Source organism: Protopterus annectens, chromosome 1.part2 (assembly GCF_019279795.1).
Source record: "Protopterus annectens isolate FY-2018-M chromosome 1.part2, PAN1.0, whole genome shotgun sequence".
NCBI lineage: Eukaryota > Metazoa > Chordata > Ceratodontiformes > Protopteridae > Protopterus > Protopterus annectens.
In genome coordinates, this window is record NC_056727.1 from 831,218,861 (window position 1) to 831,241,889 (window position 23,029).

At 45.0% G+C, this 23,029-nt stretch overlaps 1 protein-coding gene across 2 annotated transcripts in view; it reads left to right on the forward strand.

The window, feature by feature from the left end:
* HEATR1 (HEAT repeat containing 1) overlaps nt 1–23,029 on the forward strand; it is a 1,780,420-nt gene that overhangs the window by 1,251,683 nt on the left and 505,708 nt on the right. For both annotated transcript variants that reach the window (XM_044059100.1, XM_044059109.1), the window contains exon 30: nt 4,301–4,531. In XM_044059100.1, coding sequence (XP_043915035.1) covers nt 4,301–4,531 — 231 coding nt within the window. The remainder of the gene's footprint in view (nt 1–4,300; nt 4,532–23,029) is intronic.

Genomic DNA, 23,029 nt, shown 5'->3' on the forward strand with positions numbered 1-23,029 from the left:
AATATTGGATCTCAGCAGAGTCAACAAGTCTGTCAGGAAGACAAGATTCCGAATGGTCACTCTTCAGTCAATTCTGCCCTTCTTACAGAAGGACAACTGGATGTGCTCAATAGATCTTCAGGATGCGTACTATCACTTCAAAATTCACAGACGTTCCAGGAGATTTCTCCGCTTTCGGCTGGGGTCCAGTCACTTCCAGTTCAGAGCCCTGCCCTTTGGTCTCACTACAGCCCCCAGAGTGTTCACCAAATGCATGGCAGTGGTCACGGCTCACCTGAGACGTCAAGGATTCCAGGTGTTTCCGTATCTCGACGACTGGCTCCTGTCAGCCACCACCAGGCATCAGCTTATACAAGCCAGGGATTACACAATAGACCTTTGTTCTCATTTGGGCATCTCAGTCAACTTCGAAAAGTCATCTTTATCGCCCTGCCAGTCTATTACCTTCATAGGCGCAAACTTAAACACTGTTCGGATGTCAGCTACCCTTACAGAACAAAGAGTTTCAGACATTCAGACTCATGTCAGGATCATTCTGGCCAGCAAGAAAGTACAGGCCAGAATGGTTCTAAAGGTATTAGGTCTCATGGCTGCGGCCATTACTCTTCTTGGCCTGGCTCGATTCTACATGCGCCTCCTTCAGTGGATGCTGTTCACACAGTGGTCATACCAGCAACTCCCAATGCGTCACCAGATTTTGGTGACACAAACATGCAAAGAACATCTTGCTTGGTGGATCACATCGTCTCAGGTTCACCAAGGCAGGTGCTTTGTACCTCCGTCCCCGATAGCCACTGTCACCACGGATGCCTCCCTGATCGGGTGGGGGTCATTATCAGGGCAGGATGGTTCATGGGACGTGGCAACCGTTCGAGTACCATCTGCACATAAATGTCCTGGAGATGAGAGCAGTGCTTTTAACGTTGCAAGCCCTCAACGACTTTCTTCCCGTAGGGACAATTGCAGTCCACACAGACAACATGTCTGTAGTTTGGTATATCAACAAACAGGGCGGAACCAAGTCCTACCCCTTGTGTCGAGAAGCGCTCAGACTATGGCAATGGGCGATCTCCTCTCATCGGTTTCTGGTAGCAACGCATATCCCTGGGAAAACCAACATTATAGCGGACAGATTGAGCAGAGCTATTCTCATGCCTCACGAGTGGTCTCTAAAGCAATCCATAGCGGAAGAGATTTTTCTGGAATGGGGTCGCCATGTTGCGATCTTTTGCTACTCCCCAAAACAGCAAATGTCCAGACTTCTTCAGCCTCTTCCCTCTATCAGGCCATCCCCCCAGAGACGCTCTGACCCAGGATTGGCCCCAGGGACTTCTTTATGCTTTCCCTCCATTTCCTCTGATCCCTCAGGTGATCCAGAAAGCTACCGTTTTGAGAGCCAAATTGATTCTCATTGCCCCTTACTGGCCTCGACAAGTTTGGTTCCCGTTCCTCCATCATCACCTTTTGGTGCAGCCGTGGCATCTGGACCCAGTGCCAGATCTACTGATTCACCAATCCGGTCAGCTGCACCGGTCAATCCCTTCTCTCAACCTCACAGCATGGTTGCTCCACTTCCTTCGATCTCTAACCCAGTTAGAGATATCATAGTAGCTTCACTAAAATCCTCTACCAGGAGGATTTACACAAGCAAATGGAAACGTTTCTCTTATTGGGCTAAGGCCCAAAATATTGATCCTTTTACTGCCCCTGTTCAGGCAGTTCTGGACTTCTTAGCAGAGATTTTTCATGCAGGCTCCTCTTCTTCCACAGTCAGAGTTCAGTTGGCTGCTATTTCTAATTTTCATGTCGGGATAGCAGATCATAATATTATGTCCCATAGGCTCTGCAGGGCCTTCTTGAAAGGAATTTTCCTACTAAAGCCTCCAATCAGGAATCCTCCTCCTCAGTGGGATCTAAATTTAGTGCTGACATCCTTGATTCTTCCCCTTCGAGCCAGCTGTTTCTTGTTCCCTGAAATATCTTTCTTGGAAAGCGTTATTCCTAGTGGCTATTACATCTGCCAGGAGGGTGTCTGAACTTCATGCTCTTTCGGTTCGACCCCTATTTGATTTTTCACAAAGACAGAGTATCTTTGAGAACTAATCCATCCTTTTTACCTAAGGTCGCTTCAAAAACAATCTGAATCAATCCATTGATCTCCTGTATTTTTCCTAACTATTCAGATAGAGCTGAACAAAAGCTACATTATCTTGACGTCCACCGTCAGCTTAGATATTATTTGGACAGAACAAAAAATTTAGAAAATCTGATCAACTTTTTGTTTCCTATGCGGATAATAAAAAGGCCTTCCTGTTTCTAAAGTGACTTTGTCCAGATGGCTTTCTTCGGTCATCACTGAAATTTATACGATCAGGGGAAAACAGCTGTGCTCAAAACCTAAAGCACATTCAACTAGGAGTTTAGCTACTTCTACAGCTTTTCAAGCTAGACTGCCTTTGGACACTATTTGTGCAGCGCCACTTGGGCCACTCCTCACACTTTTGTTTCCCATTACAAATTGGACTTGGCCTCCAGGGACAGAGCCAGTTTTGGCTCTACAGTCCTCAAGAGTTTGTTCCATTGAGCCACCCAGGATAGAGGTGCTAGGACGCGTCCCATCAAGCAAGAATGAAGGCGAGATTGACAACTTAACATTAAGAAGTTATGTACCTACCATAACGTTCCATGTTAGTTGTCTTCTCGCCTTCTTTCTTCGACCCTCCCTCCTTCCCCTGGCCTGGACAGACCTTGTATAAGAAACTATTATGCTAAAGACCATTCAGACCTGGTCCTTTTTCCATCTGTAAGTTTCTTCTTCCTTTGGGAAGTATTTTTATGCTTGGTGTTATTGCCCTTTGTCAACAAACGAGATCTGGGTACTTACTGCCTTGCATCATGGGATATGGGGCTGCCTCGAGCTGGTAAAAGGAGTTCTCGAGCTAAAGCAAGTGCCGAGTCGGAGCCGAGGATCGGCTCCGAACCCATCAAGCAAGAAAGAAGGCGAGAGAAGACAACTAACATGGAACGTTATGGTAGGTACATAACTTCTTATTGTGCTTTAATCCCAGTGGGAGCTATATTAATGTGTGCTTTGTGAAAATGTGCGTATACCCTGATGTCTTGCTCTTGGATAAATGTGGCTTATATTTATATTAAAAAGGAGTATTTAAATTAAATTCTTGTTGTTTCCTTATGTAAAGGGTAGCACTCACAATTTAAATTTCTGTGTACAGATTCATGATCATTTACTATGTTTGTAAATTGCAATATTTGTTTATTTTCAGTTTGCTCTGTAGATTTTATGGAGCTTGTCTTCCAAGGCCATCACTGAAAATGGGTTGTGCCTAATAGGATAAGTCTCAGACAACAAACTTAAGTACGAATGAAGATGCAGCACTTCTGTGACAGTGCTAAAAGGAGTATGACAAACCATAAATTCAGGCACCAGCTTGGTAATGGCTAAAAGAAACTGACATCGGGCCTGATTTCAAGACTTGCTCTTAGTGTAAATGATTTCCTCTGGTGCAAGTTTGCCTGAATCCCAAAGATTTGTTCTCGGTGTAAGTGACTTAAGTCAGTGTAGGGTCTGTCTATAAACAGGTTTCCAGTGGGGGGCCAGATTCCAAATGACTAGCTCTTGGAATCACTTGCTCTGAGAGCAAGTTTTTTGGAATCTGTCCCATTTTTAGGAAGCAAAGACTTTTTGGTATATCTTTAAACCAATGCGTTTAATATGTTCTTATTTCTGTTCAGAGCTCATATTATGAATGTGGTATTACTCATTTAAAAGCCATGTGGGGGAAATCTGTAAAATGGCGTCAAGCTGGAGCCTCAATGTGATGTACAAGGCTAAAGCCCTGACTACAACCCAGGCAACCCAAGTTCTATTTGTGTCTGGGGCAACTCACAGGAGGGCATTAAAAAAAAAAAAACGTAATGTTAAAATTACAAACACATGCAAGTTCTGTATTCTGAACTTCTTCACAGCAGTGTAATGTTTAATATTTCTTTCCTCGAATGGGATGGTGATCACTTTCTAGTTGTGTAATAAACCACTCTGAGTTGGATTTAAACTGTTCATTTGTGTCTGCAGGATAAAGCCATGTGATCTATTAAGACTAAGTTCTAATTATGTACTCAACTTGGTTGTATTATCTTCCTGTCCAGCCTATGTGGCACATTTTAACTTGTTTATCTCCTTTTCCTGATGTGTTTCTTGTGATAGAAATGACAAAATTATATGTCAGGGTAAATCCTCATAGTGTTATTCATTGTTTTATACTCATTTTTATTATGACAGAGTGATGGAGGTGGACTGGCTGAGACTAAAGGCGATATACAGAACATAGTTACACGGATAATTCGAGTGTTTGTGGATGCCATGCCTCATGTACCAGAGCACCGCCGTCTGCCTGTCTTGCAACAGCTTGTCAGTACTGTTGGTGCAAAGCAATTTCTTTGGGTTCTTTTGCTGTTGCTGTTTGAGCAGCATGTAACAAAAACTGCTTCAGATGCAGCAAGTGAAGAAAAGGTACGTTGTGTGATACAGCATTATATAGAATTTTGGCTTTAAATATTTGTTCTGGTATTGTGTGGTGGTTGAATGTTATCTTTTGGAATGTATGATGTGAAGTTGTTCTATCTTGCCTTCATTCTTACTAATGGGTTTGGAGCCGATCCTCTGCTCTGACTCGGCCAAATGCAAAAGCTCAAGGTCTTCAACCAGCGCGTGGCCTACTTCCTTTCCCATGATGCACTGATGCTTCCCTCAGATCTTGTTTGCCGCTGCAACAGATCTGGCGATTCACCAGCTCTGGCCAGTGAAAGTTTATTTTCTCTCTCTAAATTGCTTAAATGTCTATATTGTTAGATAAAACTTGGTTGGTTAGGATAATTGGTAATTCTTATTGCCTTTTGCACTTCGCATTTCTGTGAGTGTGCTCCTTTTTTTGCTAGTTCTTTGTGGCCTGTTTGAAGGCCTTTTGTTAAACTCCCCATTTCCCTTTAATAGAGTGTTAGCAGTTAGATGGTTCAGATATTAGTTAAAACTTGTTATTGTGCACAGTGTTTATTATATAGGTAAAACACTTCATGTTTTTCTCTAGTGTGCTCCCTGTCGTTTAGGTATCTAAAAAAATAGTAGTTAGAACTTACTGTGTAGAGTGTTTGTTGTATAGGTGTGTGTGTGTGTGTGTGTGTATATATATATATATATATATATATATATATATATATATATATATGTATGTATGTATGTATATATATATATATATATATATATATATGTATGTATGTGTATATATATATATATATATATATATATATATATATATATATATATAAAATTTAAATCTCTTCATAGTATTGTGTTAATATTTTTTCTTATAGCCTGTTTAAGTTAGAAGGCTAAATATTTTGCTAAAAGCTCGTTTAAATTGGAGAACTCTTTACTGTGTGTTTGTGTTATTGGGTTAAGCTGTCTCAAGGTAAAGACAAGGACGCTAAATAGTCTGAACCTTCAGGGTTTAAGAAATGCCCTAAATGTGGACAGAAATTGTCAATTACTGATGGGCACAGAGTGTGTTTATTGTTTATTGGCATTACATTACAGGAAACCTGTTCCATGTCTCACTCCTTTAGTTCCCAAGTATTGCAAGAAAAAAGAACAAGTTGATTGTCAGGGGCTTGATTAAATCTTCCTTTCAGGAATCATAAGAGCAAGGTCATACAGCTCATGCCAAGCCGTCTAAAACTTCTTCCACTACTGGATCTTCGGAGCCGGAAATTTCACCGTCATCCAGTTAGTTGAAATCTGACAGACCTTAAACCTTGGTACCACTGAATTCGGAGTCGACTGTTATCACTGTGAGGAGCTGGTCCCCGGTATCTCTCATTCTGAAATCTCCGATATTACAATCTGTAGCTTGTTCGGCTCCATCTTCTCAGTCCTCAAGAAGCCTTTCAGACATGGATGTGGATCGTGTGGTGCAGAAGCTTCTGCAGACACCGGTGTTGGACAAGCTTTTGTCGGGGCCGACCCTTCGGGCTTTGGAACCATTTAACCCTCCTCCCCCATATATGTTCCTCCTCTGATCCGAATCAGGGTTTCAGAGCTGGATTGCTTGGAACTGATGATAATGGAGCCGTCGGTACTGAGACCTGCTCCGTGGCTTTCGGATCTGACTTCTCAGGCTGCTTTAGTACTGACTGAGGAGTCTAGGGGCCAACACTCTCTGATCTCGTCTGGGGAGGATAATCGAACCGATCTTTCGGATCCGACTTTGCCTCTCGGGGCTTCAGCACGGGCGAATTCGGCACCTACTTCTGGCTCAAAGCCTACTGTCTTGGTGCCGCGGGAATCAACTGTATCTTCAGATCCAGGAGTTCCTTCACATCGAAGCCGCGGGGGCCTTCGATGCCATGCGGAGAGCATTGTCCCCATATGCAACCACTTCATCAGGACCAGCAGCTTATCCCACTAAAGTGCCAGTGTCTACTTCATCACAGATTCCACAAAAGCGTAGAGACCCAGAGCATCAGGAAGCCCCATTGGGTGATCCCTGCTCTTCCGAGACCTCACCAGAAGCTCCCACTGAAGAGGTCTCTCAGAAGAGGCTGTGCAAGAGGAAATATCTGGACTCCCCTCAGGAATCCCTCACTTCAGAGACTGACTTGGATGATTCAGAAGGTTCCCCACGATCACCCTCAGAAGATGTCTCCTTCTCAGATATCTTGGAGATTCTCAAACAGAGGGACGATTGGCAGCCCATCAAAGCTACTAATGACAAGTCAGTCTACGTGAAGGCTTTTGGGTCTCAGTCCTCTGCCTCTTGGGTGTCTTCGCCTTTCGACGAACACATGGACTTAGTTTGTCAAAAGGTGTGGGAGTCTCCAGATACAGTGGTAGCTGTCCCTAGGAGGCCTAATAAGTTTATTATCTCACCACAGGACAAGGCTTTTTTCACAAAGGGAGTCCCTGTTGATGCCATGGTGGTGGCGGCAGCCACCAAGTAGTAGTTATCTGAAACTTTGACATTGGTCCATCCACTGAATAAAGATTCGAGAGTCATGGACAGATATGGAAAGCGCATATTTATTTCAGCAACTTTTGCTCTTAGGTCGCTGAATTATCTTGCACATTTCACTAGATTGCATTGGATATGCTTGATAGATCTCCACGATGCTTACTACCACAAAAATGGACAGACCATCCAGAGATCTGCACTTTTGGCTCGGGGCCAGTCACTACCAATTTCGAGCAGTGCCCTTTGGTCTCCCAACAGCCCCCAGAGTGTTCACCAAATGCATGGCAGTAGTCACGGCTCACCTGAGATGTTTGGGATTCCAGGTGTTTCCATACTTAGACGACTGGCTCCTAACTGCCACCACCAAGCATCAGCTCATTCAAGCAAGGGGCACTACTATGAATCTATGTTGTCAGTTGGGGGTTGCAATAAATTTAGAAAAAATCTGCCTTATTGCCATCGCAACATACAATTTTTATAGGAGCGGATCTGGACACCACCACAGTGACCTTAAAACTTCTGTCAGAAGGTGTTTGTGCTCTTCGGCAACAGGTTCTAGCTCTTCTCTCGAAAGAAAAAGCCTCAGCTTCCACGGTTCTCAAATTGCTGAGAACAGTGGTGGCAGCAATCATTGCAATTCCACTGGGTTGGATGCATATGCGGATACTACAGTGGCTCCTTTTCACACAGTGGTCCTTTCAGGAACTCCTATTGTCACATCAGATTATAATCACAAATTCATGCAAGAAGGACCTTCAGTGGTGGCAGACATCGCATTGTGTAACAATAGGACGTCCCTTTGTTCTACCCAACCCAACTGCCATAGTGACCACGGGCGCTTCCCTGATTGGGGGGGGGGGGCATTATCAGGGAAGAACAGCCCAAGGCACATGGAAAAAACACGAGGCTCACCTGCATGTCAGTGTCCTAGAGATGAGAGCGGTACTTCTAGCGTAGCAGTCCTTTCAAGACTCTCTTCCTCTGGAGACCATTGCAATCCAGACAGACAACATGCCAGTAGTCTGGTACATAAACAAGGAGGAACCAAATCTTATCCCCTATGTCGAGAAGCCTTGAGAGTATGGCAGTGGGCGAACTCTATCCATTGCTTTCTGATAGCAGCCCACATCCCGAGGAAGTCCATCGTGATAGTAGAGAAGCTGAGCAGGGCAATTCTATTGCCTCACGAGTGGTCCCTAAAGAAAGAAGTGTCGGAAGACATATTCCACATATGGGGTCAGCCTTGCTGCAATCTCTTTTCCACACCCACAAACACAAAATGCAGCAGCTACTTTGCCCTAATCTCCCTACAGTGGGAAGCCCCAAGGAATGCACTTGTACACGATTGGCCCTCCCTGGGTCTCCTTTATGCTTTTCCACCATTACCCCTGATACCCAAAGTTTTACAGAAAGCCAGTGCTCTGTGAAGGACCATAATTCTGATAGCCCCCTATTGGCCTCGACAGATTTGGTTCCCCTTTTCTTTGACCTCATCTATTGGAAGAACATTGGGTCTTGGACCCAGTTTCAGACCTCCTGATTCACTCATCAGGGGCTCTTCACCTGTCCCTTCGGTCCTTCAAATTGACAGCTTGGCTGCTCCAATTCCAAACATAGCCAGGCTTTAGAATCTTTTCAGCTGCAGCACAATATATATTGACATCTTGTCACAAATCATCCACCAGAAAGCTATATCTCAGCAAATGGAAAAGATTTTCAATATGGGCATTACAAAATCATATTGATCCTTATTTAGCTCCAATAGCTTCTATTTTGGAGTTTTTGACAAAACTATTCGATGAGGGAGTTCAATTGGCTGCAATGTCCAACTTCCATCTTGGTGAGGAAGGGTCTAATATCATGTCTCATAGACTCTCAAAGGCACTGTACATTTAAGACCACCCATCAAATCTCCTTTTTCTCTGTGGAATCTAAATTTTGTTCTATCACGAATAATTCTACCACCCTTTGAACCAGCCTCTTCATGTGACCTAAAGTATATTAAATGGAAAACCATCTTTCTAGTAGCTATTACGTCTGCTTGGAGGGTTTCAGAGTTTACAGGTCTTGTCCATAAAACACCCTTGCATGATATTTCATAATGATAGTGTGTCTGTCTGGACAAATCCCTCATTTTTACCGAAGGTATGCTCAGAAACAAATCTCAATCAGTCTGTAGAGTTGCCTGTATTCTTGCCCAAGTATGGCAGTAAGGCAAAGTATATGCTGCACAAGCTTGACATTCACAGACAGCTACGCTTCTATTTGGACAGGACCAAGGAAAACAGATCAACTCCTTGTTTCCTTCTCGGACTCCAAGAAGGGTCCTCCTGTTGTTAAAACCACTTTATCAAAATGGTTATCAGACTGTATTAACTTTACTTACCAGGAAATTCACCATTAGAAGACAAGATAAAGGCCCACTCAACTAGGGCTGTAGCCACTTCCTCAGCCTTTTCTGCCAAATTACCAATAGATACAATTTGTGCAGCAGCTACTTGGTCAAGGCCTCATGCCTTTATCACTCATTACAAAGTGGATAGGGCCTCCAGGGACATGGCTTCCTTTGGTTCCACTGTCCTGAAGAATATACTCCTATGAGCCACCCATGAAGATGGTGCTTGGGACTCTATCCCATCAGTAAGAATGAAGGCAAGATAGAACAACTTCACATAAAGAAGTTATGTACTCATAACATTCCATGTGCGTTGCTCATCTTGCCTTCATTCTTGCATCCCATCCTTCATCTCCCTTCCAGGCTTCATAAGGATCGAGAACTTGAGGTGAGGTATGGTTGTAATTGACCTTTATTTATCTAGTGTATTCTATACTTGCTGTGTTGGGAGATGGCTTACACCATTGTTGGCAGCAAACAAGATCTGAGGGAAGCACCAGTGCATCATGGGATATGGAGTAGGCCATGAGCTGGTCAAAGACCTCTAGCTTTTGCATTTGTCCGAATCGGAGCCAAGGATCAGCTCCGAACCCATCAGTAAGAATGAAGGCAAGATGAACAATTCACATGGAACATTATGGTGAGTACATAACTTCTTTTTTTAATTTTAGAGAGCTTAACTGTAGTGTAGTACCACAGTTTCCGTTTATGTTCGTCCCTGCTTCCCCACCTAGTCTATATTTTTTTATTAAAAAAAGGCAACCTAAGCTAGCTAGAGAGACAAAGAGGGCTATTGGGGTAACTTCAGCTGATGTGACCTGATTTTGATTTGTGGTTCAGCCTGTTAAAGGAGCTGGCAGAGAAGATTGATGTGCTCATCCTAGAAGTGAGAAAGGGATGGAGCAATATGCTTAACATACGCTATCCTTCCTAGAAGAGGTAACATGTCAGTGCATATCGTATCGTTTGCAAATTCTAGCTTCTTTTTTATGTGCAACTTCACATGCTAGTTTTTTTTCTTCTGTCTGATCCTTTCCTGCCTGCTGCTAGTCAATTCCAGTGCCATCCTTGGACATCAAACCCAAATATACAGCAGAATATCTGGCTTCCTCTCAGATTGATGCTACATTCAGAGGAGAGATGAGATGAGTGTCACGAGTAGTTGGAATGAGATAGAGGCATTGCCAGCACCATCCTGGAAGCCAAGAAACATTTTCTTTCAACCCATTACTATTTAACCTGCATTATCATGCAGTGATGTCCGTGGTGACAGTGTCCAACTGCTGCCATGCACACGTTCATATTCCCCTTTCCCAAAAATCTACTGATGTTCCCCTCATAGCATTTTTAACTCTTCTGACCAAGCTTCTGAGTCTTCACTTGAGACTTGCCAGGCAAGTAAAAATCCACCCCACCCCACCCCTAAAAAAAAGAAAAAAAAAGTTGACTGGCCACTGTCATCAGTCCCACTTCAGTGCCCCTTCTGCTAGAAAAAAGTGTGTCTTGTCAGAGACGAGTATATTCCTCTTGTGCTTATGACTCATCCTTAAAATTCCATTTATTTTTATTTGACTGGAAAAGTCCAGCTGGCTGTACATCACTTTTCACCAGAGGTTTGGGGAGGAAAACCCCATGGGTATGATTTAATATAAGATAAGATACCGTGCAAATTAATACTGGTAAATTTGCGATTAGTGTCCTGTTTGACAATATGGTATTAGAAAATGATAGACCATAACATGTACTGAACTGCTTCATATTACATAAAAGCATAATGAATAAAAATTTGCATTTGTAGTGGTACAATCACAATATCATGGTGAAATGGGATATATGTTATGTACAAGCATTTGTAGTGGAACAGCTATAAATATGGATATGGGTGGGTAAACCTATAGATGCCTTAATTGAAGTGGGCAAATGTTATTCAGGTTACATTAATGTAATGTACCCGTTAGGGGGTAGATTAGCAAGCAGTAATTTCAGATTTTGTCAGGAAACTGTCATGTAATTTTATAATTGTTTGCTCCATGTCACTATATTAAATTATTCAATTGTATACAGCTCTTGTGAACAGAGTAGAAGTGAGATGGTAGTAATTATGGGACAGGTAAGTAGACTGGAATGCACGGCCTTGTTCACCCATAACGTAAAATAGGTTAAAGTGGCAGTAATGTAGAGATGTATGAGCTTTTCTCCGATCCTAACTGGCTTGTGTGTCTGAGACATGGTTGCCAAGAAAATTACCTCAAGAGTGAAGCTCGAGAGATGAATCTTGACATCCATATTGAGAACACATAAAGGAAGGTTAGGATTAGAGACCCAATCATAATTCTTTGTGGTGCATGGAGCTTTATCTGCTCCATGTACTACTAGTTACAGTTTAAAAGAAAAAGATAGAGAGAGCTAGATTGCTGTTAGACGGCTTTCAAAGCCATAAAGCACTTGGCAAGCACTGTCAAAACGGCAGTATAACTCCCTCCCTTACGTTTACACTCAACTTCATGCCTCTCAACTGTCCAGATTTTTGATGAATGTCAAGATATTTCCCTTGTATATTTGGTCTGTTCCTCATAAATTCTGTGTTTGTTGGACAATTTGCTGAGGACTGAATTTATAAAATAATGAAAGACATTTGAGTTTCAGACTTCTTGTCCTTCAGAACGCACAAGTGAACATGCATCCTGTTAGTAACTTTCTAAGTTTATAACAGAAAGTGGGGGACACATTGCAATGGACAGAAGCCAGAAACAAATTTTTTTATTCTACCACTGTCATTTGTTTGTCAGTGTTGGCAGTTTTCATTGCCTAGCCTGAGACTCGACCTTTGCAACTTAAACAGAGAATGCATAACATTTGATCTGAAGTAGGCAGACTTCATTCGTCTGCAACCTGTGGGTATCGGATCCGATCTCGGATCCGAGCCGGCAATTCAAAAGCTTAAGCTCCGAGCTCCTAGCTCCTCCCTCTTACCCATAACCCCTTGCCAAGCCCTGACTGACCCCAGATTTCGTTTGCCGCTTTTCAAGAAGCAATGGAATTCTAGAGCTCCTGGCGTTGGTTGAGATAAGTGTAGATTTTTTGACAGGAAAAGTTTTCAAATTCTCTTTTTTGGTTATTAATCTAGTTAGTGTTGTGTGTGGTTAAGGCTTTCCTCCCTCTTTAGTTAATTTTTCTCGGGTTTTCGTAGTTTGTTTTGTGTGTGTGTGTATTTAGGCCTTAGGTTTGTAATGTCTGAAGCCCCTAAGGCTGTTTTTTCGAAATGTACCGAGTGTGGCCATAAGCTGTCCCCAGCAGATGGCCACACTCGGTGCGTTAAATGCTTGGGGGTTGAACACCTGTCTTCTGGTTGTACCATTTGTGCAGGGTTCAACCCCCGGGCTTTAAGGGAACGGAGGTCGAAGTTGGTGCTGGCGGGTCTTTTACCCCAGATACTGCTTCGGCCTCTGCCCTTCCAGTCAGCAACCTGTTGCTGTGAGTTCTCCCCCTCCGGCTGGGACTCAACCTCCCTTAAAGTTGCCGGAGGGGAAGGATTCTTCTAGGGAGAGACAGAAGGAGAGGCACAGGGAGAAGCACCACAAGAGGAGAGCCGAAGCTTCTAGTTCGGCTCCTCCATCTAAGCGGGCCTCCCCTGTGCCTTCTAGCCTTCCTCCTCCTCGGCTCCACTCCCCTCGGTTCTCTCCTGGACCCGAGGAGGAGGAGGCTAGCCCTTCCAGGAGGTCACCGAGACGGCTCTCTAGGTCCGCTTCGGTGGCCTCCTCTAGAGCGGCTTTGTCAATGAGCGAAGCTGATATGGACCGGATGATGAGGAAATTCATCCAGGCCCAAATGCAAATGGGAGTGCTCCTAGCCCCCCCCCCCATCCGGGAGGGGCTTCGACCCCTTTTTTCGCCCCATTAGCTCCTTCTCCGACCCATACCACGGGTTCGGAGCTTTCGGCGCCGTGCAGATTTGGATCCGGGGGTGGGTCGGATCCGATAGGTCGGCGCACCTCGGATCCGTCCCATCCCTTGAGTGCTTGGTGCCGGACCCGACCTCTCGGAGCGGAAGGCCGAGCCTCGGAACCCAGGGAGCTGGGGGGTCTTCGGCTTCGCTCAAGTCGGAGCACACTGGTCTCGGATCCGACGGTTTCGCCGACTCCGATCCGCACGCCGGATCCGAGTGGGGGTCGGCTCGGGCTTAGAGAAGCTGGCTCCCCTCGGCTTTCAACGTTATGGAAAGGGCACTGTCGAGGACATCCGGACCCCCGGTCCCTGCCACGGCTCCATCCCGCACTCCATTGCAGTTGAGCCAGGCCACACCAGCCGGTCCCAGGGACAGCCCGCCTCGATGTCCCAAGTGGTTCCCTTGGAACATCCATCTGCTGAAGAGTACTCCTCGGACAGCCCCCCCGATGAAGTACCTCGGAAGCGTAAGTGCAAGAGGAGGCACATGGACTCCCCTGAGTCCGTCACTGAAGACACGGACTTGGATGAAGGGAAGGCTCCCTAGGTCACCCCTGAGGACGCCTCATTTGGAGACATCATGGAGATGTTAAGGATCAGGGGGTGGTCTGCCCCAAGGCTTCTTCGACGAGTCTGTGTTCTTGGAGGCATTCGAGGCGGGCCCTTCTACCTCTTGGGTGTCCCCTCCTGCTGACCCCTGGTGGATCTTATATCCATCAGGGCGTGGAAGGATCCGGACACCATTGAGCCTATCCCTAAGCGCCCGGACCGCATTCTTTCTCCTCCATCAGACCGCACCCACTGGAGTAAGGGTCTCCCAGTAGATGCCATGATGATGGCTGCAGCCACGAAGAGGGAATTGGCCCAGGAGAGTCCCTCCGTCCATCCTCCGGGCAAGGAGTCCCATTCGATGGATCGCATTGGGAAGCGAGTTTTAGTTCAGCGACCTTCTCCTTGAGAGCTGAACTACATGGCACATGTCATTAGGATGCAGCGGATCTGATTAAAGAATACGCTGCATCTCCCCGAGTCCATCTCGAGTGAGGATAAACAGGTTTACTCCACCCGAATGGCCACTCTCAGGTCAGTATCCAATACATCTATGCGGCTGCTGTCTCATGCTACTGAGGGAGCCGCTAGAGCCAGCGGAGCAGGCCTTGTCATGAGGCGACAGGCCTGGCTCCGCCATTGTGATTTTGCAGAGCCCTTCAAGGCGACCTTCGCGAATGCCCCTTTCGATGGTTCTGCCTTGTTTGGCAAGACTGTTCACGAGACATTAGTCCAGAGCGAAAAGGACGGGAAGACGCTGTCTGCCGTCGGAGTCCGCTTCTCAGCTCCCCAGAGGTCTTTCTCTAAGAACCAAAAGGGACAGAAGAAGATGTGGTTCCGGAAGTCGCAGCAGTCCCAACCTGCTCCGGATAACCAGTCCTTCCGTGGCAGAGGAGGACGGGGAGGTCGTCGTGCCAGAGGCAGGGGGGCTCCTGGCAATTTTGGGTCCAGAGAACCCTTCTCTGAGAGACCCACGCAGCAGCCCTGAAGGGTTGCCCGGCTGTCCGTCTCTGGAGGCAGTCGGGGCGGTTTCGATGCACCTGACTTCTTGGGAGTCCATAACAACAGACAGTTGGGTGCTTCGACTTATATCCAGAGGATATTCAATACCCCTATTCAAGATTCCCAAATCTCGCAGCCTCCCAGATGTTCCACCCGACCAAAGGGAGGCGGCAGCTATCGAAATCGAGCAGCTGCTAGGAAAAGAGCCATCCAGCGTCCCCCCAGATCAAGCCGGATTAGGGTTTTACTCCAGGTTCTTTTGGTGCCAAAGAAGACGGGGACTTAAGACCAATCTTAGACCTTTCCCAGTTGAACCTGTCAGTAACCAAGCAAAAGTTCCGGATGGTCACCCTGCAATCTATACTCCCCTCTTGAGGGAGAACGACTGGATGTGTTCCATAGACCTCAAGGATGCGTACTACCACATTCGGATGGACAGATGATCCAGGAGGTTTCTTCGCCCGGCTGGGAGCCAGTCATTATCAGTTCAGGGTCCTCCCTTTGGTCTCACCTCAGCCCCAGGGTGTTTACCAAGGTGCTAGCGGTGGTAGCGGCCCACCTGAGGCTCCAGGGATTACAGGTCTTTCCGCACCTGGACGACTGGCTCCTGACGGCATCATCAAGGCATCTTCTGTGCTCAGCCAGGGATTACTTTCTTCAACTAGCACCAAGGCTGGGCATCACGATCAACTGGGAGAAATCTTTTCTGAATCCAACTCAAATTATAGATTTCATAGGAGGAAGACTAGACACCAGATCAATGCGAGCCTTCCTCACCCCAGACCGTATCGCCAGCCTGAGGTGTCATGTGACAGCAATCCTGCAACCATCTCCAACTGCAGCTTCGGGTCCTGAGGGCCCTAGGTTCTATGGCGGCAGCTATCCCGCTTCTAATTCATGCCCGTTACGCATGCGGGTTCTTCAATGGACCCTTCAAGTTCAGTGGTCTCCTCTTTGTTCGTCTCTAAACGCTCCGATTGCGGTCAGCAGAGCGTGCAGGGACTCCCTTCTGTGGTGGCTTCTTTCTCCGGAGCCCTAGCAGGGAGACCTTTTGCGCTGCATTTCCCGAGCCACAGTGACCACGGACGCTTCTTGCCTCGGGTGGGCAGGGCATTCTGCGGGAAAGATTGTCCAAGGCACGTGGAATCCCACAGAGACGTCATTGCATATAAATGTCCTGGAAATGAGGGCGGTGCTCCTAGCGTTGCAAGCACTTCACCACGTTCTTCCTACAGGGACTATTGTGATTCAGACAGACAACATGTCCGTAGTCTGGTATATCAACAAGCAGGGAGGAACCAGGTCTTACGCCCATTGGCGAGAGGCCATGAGAGTCTGGGAATGGGCAATTTCCACCAAACGCTTTCTGATAGCAACGCACATTCCGGGAAAGTCCAACATCCTTGCGGACAAGCTCAGTCGCACCATCCTTTCTCCACACGAGTGGTCCCTCAATCTTCAAGTAGCGAAGAAGATTTTTGCCGTTGGGGCAACCCTGTTGCGATCTTTTGCTTCTCCCTCAAACGCCAAATGCGACAATTTCTTCGCTCTGCTTCCCCACCAGGGAGTTCGAGGATGCTCTGGTGCATGCTTGGCCTCCCGGTCTCCTTTATGCCTACCCTCCACTTCCTCTGATGCAGAGGCTTCTGCAGAAAGCCAACAGTTTGGGGAGCAGAATGATTCTCATTGCCCCATTCTGGCCTCGACAACCTTGGTTCCCCTTTGTATGGTCTCACAAAATCAATCCACCATGGATTCTGGATCCAATTTCGGATCTCATCTCTCACCCTCTGGGAATGTCAGTTCCCAATCTGCGGACCCTGAAGTTGACAGCTTGGCTGCTCCAATTCCAACCTTAATTAGGACTCCCGGTATCTCTTCACCGGTCAAGGCCATTTTGGTGGCTGCTCATAAACCTTCCACCAGACAGGTTTATCGGAGTAAATGGAAGAGGTTCTCTATATGGGCAGGACAGAGAACTGTGGATCCTTTTTCAGCACCTATCTCTGCGGTGCTGGATTTTCTAACAGACCTTTTTCATCAAGGGGCTAGTTCTTCCACTATTAAGGTACAATTGGCGGCTATCTCGCATTATCACATTGGTCATGACACAGCTCCCCTTATGACAGCGAAATTATGCAAAACTTTTCTCAAAGGAGTTTTTTTGTTAAGGCCTCCAGTCAAGGAGGTTGTACCGCCTTGGGACTTGTCTTTAGTCCTGCAGGCCCTTACTGCTCCTCCCTTCGAGCCTGCAGCTTCTGCTGATTTAAAATACCTTTCCTGGAAGACTGCCTTTCTGGTAGCTATCACTTCAGCCAGAAGGGTGTCTGAGCTTCAGGCTCTATGTGTCAAACCGCCTTATCTTTCTTTCTTCCCTGATAGGGTGTGCCTCAGGACCAATCCATCTTTTCTTCCGAAGGTCTCTTCTGAATCCAATATTAACCAGTCAATCAATTTGCCTGTATTTTTTCCCAAGTATTCAAACAAAGGAGAATACAAATTGCATTCATTGGATGTTCATAGACAATTACGTTTTTATATTAACAGGACAGCTGGCCACAGGAAATCAGATCAGCTGTTCGTCTCCTTTGCTAAATTTGCTCTAGGTAAAGCAGTATCTAAAGTCACTCTATCTAAATGGATTGCTAATTGCATTCTGCAAGCATATGACACTTCAGGCAGACCTGCTCCTCAGAGGGTTACGGCTCATTCTACTAGGGCAGTTTCTACGTCAGCCGCCTTTAAGTCCCGTGTTTCGTTGGATGATATCTGCGCGGCAGCTACTTGGGCCTCGCCTCATACTTTTATTTCTCATTACAAGGTGGATGTTGTTTCTAGAGGAAGAGCATCCTTTGGCTCAGCGGTGCTCCGGAACATCCTTCCATGACGGCCGCCCAAGATTCAGGTAGCTAGGGACTCTGTCCCACAGGTTGCAGACGAATGAAGTCTGCCTACTTCAGATTTAGAAGTTATGTACTCACCATAACGTTCCATCTGAGTAGGTGACTTCATTCGGATGCAACCATCCCCCCCTCCATCCCCCTGACCTTTATAGAGCGAGTATTTATGCTGTTTTAGTATACTGTGGTCAGTATTTTGAGGCAAACTCAATCTGAGGTCAGTCAGGGCTTGGCAAGGGGTTATGGGTAAGAGGGAGGAGCTAGGAGCTCGGAGCCTAAGCTTTTGAATTGCCGGCTCGGATCCGAGATCGGATCCGATACCCACAGGTTGCATCCGAATGAAGTCACCTACTCAGATGGAACGTTATGGTGAGTACATAACTTCTAATTAAGGTCGGGTCTTTCACCACTCTAGTTCTTAACTGATTTGTCTTCTTCCAAATATCTGAACATAATCACCACACACCATGCACTACTGTTTATCACAGTTTTGAAATAGCAAATTCTAACATTGAAGGCTGTCCTTGAGGAGTGCTTGGTTGGTTGGTTCATTTTCATCAGCAATCAGAATTCTGCAAAACGTGTACTAGAGGCCATGTTTGGAGACATCACCCTCACCTATTCTGAGGAGAGCGAGGCAGTGCAGATCACTGCAGTGCTGTCATTTGCTGGAGAAGGAGGTACATGGTATTTAGTATATGGGCCAAGAACATTCACTCATTTCTTCCAAGCATATTCATTGTGGTAGCTTTCATGAGGGTGTTGAATGTTCACACCTACAGAGTAAGGCACAGCAGGCCTTTGAGTATGCAGTTCCACATGCACTTCAGTCACTAGGGAATAAGTTAGGACCATGTAAGGAGGTACAATATAGATAAAATTCTATTACCTCCCCCATAAATCTCTCTTTGAGAATTATAGATTAATGTGGGAAAGATATCACCAAACCATCAGTCATCCTAAGACTGATCAGCCTGTACCTCCTTTCACTTGCTGCTCCTTGTTACCATGTCAACCACCCTTCTCTCAGTAGGAAGACGTGGGAAAACGTTGCTGGTATCCTGTCCAAACTTCTTCTTAGTATGCTTACCATCTCTGGGCAGTCCCAGTTAATAGAACAACAGGAACTAACCTAGTCACCAAAATAACTAATTTAATAATGTTTCCATTTGAGTTTTCCTTGCCACTTAGCCTTTATTAAAGGGGTTGACCATGTTAACTGAAGCCTCCAAGTAGAAGAATGTCCCATTCTTTCCCTTTTGTGGATAACTGGGTTCTTGTATCCTCATCCAGGAAAACTCTGGCATTGATACATCCATGGTTGAAGTCCATAGAGGTGATCAAATATTGGAGGAGCTGTTGTCTGACTCCTTAAAGTATTAATCAGAATAGAGATGGACACTTCCAAGTACCAATTGTTTTTGCCATTGGCGTACGTCCAGGAGGTCATGTCATTGGCTTAATGCTCGAGTTAGAATGTAGGGTCTAGGCTTGGGTGCTACTACATTTCTTGCGTTTAATGACTGGCTTGATATTTGTGGGGCAGTTTGTATAACTGGGGATGCAGGTTTTGCTGTTGTCTGTGACATACCATTTGCTACAGAGCCACCATGCAGTACTGGGATAACTTCTGAAGTAATATCCTTGTCCCAGGACCTAGAGAGGAGGAGAATTCCTGCCACCCTTTTTTAGTGAGTTTTCCTTTCTGCAGCCAAATGCATCACAGATTCTGGTAGCTGAGTAGGCAGGTAATTTAGATGCCCACATTGTGCATTGATGCGATCTCCAAAGAGAGAGAAGGTTCCATATCATCCAGCTGGTTCTAAGAGCAGTTATAAAACTGCTTCCAGGTCCTTTCCTTGTCCTGTTGGATAAACCAGTCATTAGTTTGGTACCTAAACAAGTTAAGGGGGGTGGGTTTGAGATAATATCTGTTGTGCAAGGAGGTGATAACTGTCTGATAGTGGGCTACAGAGAGGATGCGACTCTTAGTTTGCATCCCTGCGAAAGTGGAAAAGCAGATGGGCTTGCCTGATCTGCTTCTACAGTTCTGTACTGGAGCTGTTAATTCAGAAACTTGTTCCTGTATTATGGAAATGCGGCACATGTTGAATAAACTTGTTCACCAATCAGGGAACTATAGCTATCCCTCCTTTCTGTTCAGTTCAGTAGGGCAATGGAAAGGTAATGATGAAAATGTTCTGTCTTGCACGGTACTGAAAATTCCTGTATGCATACCCTGTGTACTTGCTGCGTCCCCTGTATCATCTCAGACTTCAGGGAATAAAGAGCAAAGTTCATTCTTGTTATACATTGGCATCTAAGAAGTACACAAATTCAGGCTTTCATCTCCCTGCAATACAGCAAACTCTTGTACTCCATGCCAAGTATGTCACCCATGACTGGCGCAATATTCAGATCCACCTCTGAGCCTTCCTTCTGATGTATATTCCTTTATTCATTGGATTTACCTGCTGGTGGCTTATAGATTTTAATGCTGCTGGGAAGGCTTTCATTCAGCAGTCCTGTGCCTTTACATTTTGTTGAGAATAGTAGACTGGTACCCATCTGCTGTTCAGCTGATGTGATTGATATCAGATATTTTTAAGATTTGGGTCTCTGATTACCTATTGTCATGGTGCACATGTTGGCTGTGTGTGCACATTATGACTTTGTGGATGACAGGATACTGACCCAGTACTAGCTGGCCAGTGTAGAAAGAATGCTGTGTTTCTGTCCTTAAAAACACTACTTCATGGTATTTGAATGTCATGACCAAATAGCTTGCCCAGCCAGCCTTTGAACCTGCTAACTCTGTGGTATTGAAGTTCAGTTCTTGGAAAATGTTTTTTTTCTTTTGGACATTACTTCTGCTGTTGGGATCTGAGTTTCAAGCTCTGGGCACCTTTGGAGAAACCCATATTTCCTTCTAAAGACTGTTCTGCAGTTGTCACTGAACAGATTTATGCTTTTCTTCTCAAGATAAGAAACTAGGGAGAAGAGAGCCTTTCACATCCTGGATGTGTGCTTACAGATTAGTTGCTTCCTAAAATGGGTGCATGAATTTAGGAAGATAAACCAGTTCATCTTGTTTGTGCCGTAGAGGGACTGTGTTGCCTTTGCCAGACAGACTCATTCCAAGTGGATTGTTAGAATGCATTGTCTTTTGCCGTCAGTGGCAAAGGTTGCAGTTGTAGCTCACTCCAGAAGAGGAGTGGCTGGTTATAGAACCTATGTCAAGAATGTCTGCAACCCTGACACGTGGACCATAGCCACTTTTTCATCATTGCACACCTTCATCAAGAACTTGGTGCCTGTTGAAAATGTGCAAACTTTAATTGTGATGCTCACAGCTGTAGAGATAGAAGTGCAAATAAGAGGCAGGCCTGCTAAATCCGTGTTGGTATCAAGAGTATTCCCCTTTCTGTTTGATGCATCAATGTCAGAGTTTGTGTGTGTGAGTATGTGATGTATATCTGTCTACATATTCTATTTGGATCTAATTCATAAGATCGAAGTTTCAAAAAACTGCAAATGGTCAAGACCATAATATCAAAGTTTTGAAATTTTGAAATTGCAATTAAAAAATAAATAAATAAAAACACTTTTTTTTTTGTTTTTTGCAGAGTGTGGGCAAGCCTCCTTGCACCCCCCCCCACCCCCTGCTAAATAAATATACCAACTCTGAGATCACACTACAGTGAGGAAAACTGTACATTTCCCGTTCTGCACTGTACGGCAATCTCCATTCAAAACTTTGATTCTTACGGTCTCGACCGGTTGCATTTCAAAGTTTTGAAACTTCAAGCATGTGAAGACAATCCATGTATATATGGGTCTACTTTAATCTACCAAAATTACAGAGAACCAAAACTTAAATCAATGAGACAACATCAAAACATCAGTACAATGAAAGTTTACAATACTGAAGCTCATAACAAACAAACAACTGTAGATGTTACCACTCTTGACGCCAGAGACAACAGCTTCATTGTTTTCTTCTGAAAAGAATTATCGGCTGGAGATGTTACACAACAATCAGAGCTTCTGAATGGAGATTGCAGAACAGTGAGTATCGGGAAATTTACCCTTTTCCCCACTGTAGTGCAGTCTTGGCGTTGGTATATATAATTTGCAGGGGGTGTGGGGTGCAGAGGCGCTTGCTTCCCTGCAAAAACATAAAAAAAATTTGGAATTTTTTGTGACAGTTTTGAATATGTGAAATAGACATCTGTCCCGTTAAAGTACACTGTAATTGATGGGAAGTTATGGGGTGTATACGGAGGACTTTTCAGCTGGTAATTCTTTTGAGAAAAAAGTGAAGGAGGTGGTGTGCTTGTCTTCAGTGTGTGTGTGTGTGTGTGTGTGTGTGTGTGTGTTTGTGTGTGTAGGGTGTCGGGAGTGGTGTGCATCATCCACAGCTGGTTGTTCAGTGTTATGAATTTTGGTATTGCAAACTTTCATTTTACTGATGTTATGATGTAGTCTCGCCGATTTAAGTTTCGGTTATCTGTAATTTTGGCAAACTAAAGTAGACCCATATATATTATGGGTCTACTTCTAATGATCAAAGACCAGTTGCCCAAAACTGAATTTACTGAGACAACACCGAACTGCGACTACACCGAACAATCACACTACAGAGTTTTTTTTAACAGGTAAAGTATGCACTTGGCCAACATTCAGTGTACAAACACCATAGTATGTCAAACCCTCCCAGGTGGGAGTCTACACCCCCCAACTAAATATACCAACTCTGGGATCGCACTGCAGTGGGGAAACGGGCACATTTCTGCTTGTTGACCTAATGCATACGTTCCCTGTTCAAAATATTCAGTAGTATAAACATTTGGTGGTGGTGTCTCAGTAAATTCAGTTTCTAGTAAGTGGTCTTTTAATGGTTAGAAGTAGACCCATATAACTGTAGCAGGGGTATAGGAGGTGCAGAAAGGTAAAGTCCTCCTGTAAAAATGCTAAAAAGGTATAGTAGTGAGTTCCACAATTTTTTTTTTCTGTTTGAATTGCAGTTAATATTTTCATGTTTTTGGGAATTCACATTAGTGGGTCTTGCTCTTCTGATTGTAAGCCTCGAGCATTATCATCTCAACCGTGGTTTTGCTAGTCAGGCCTCTTTTGGGGAATAGTACTATAGTATTAACCCTATTTAAGCTTTCTGCTTGGTTTCCTGACTTCCTCCCTCTTGGTTACTGCTTG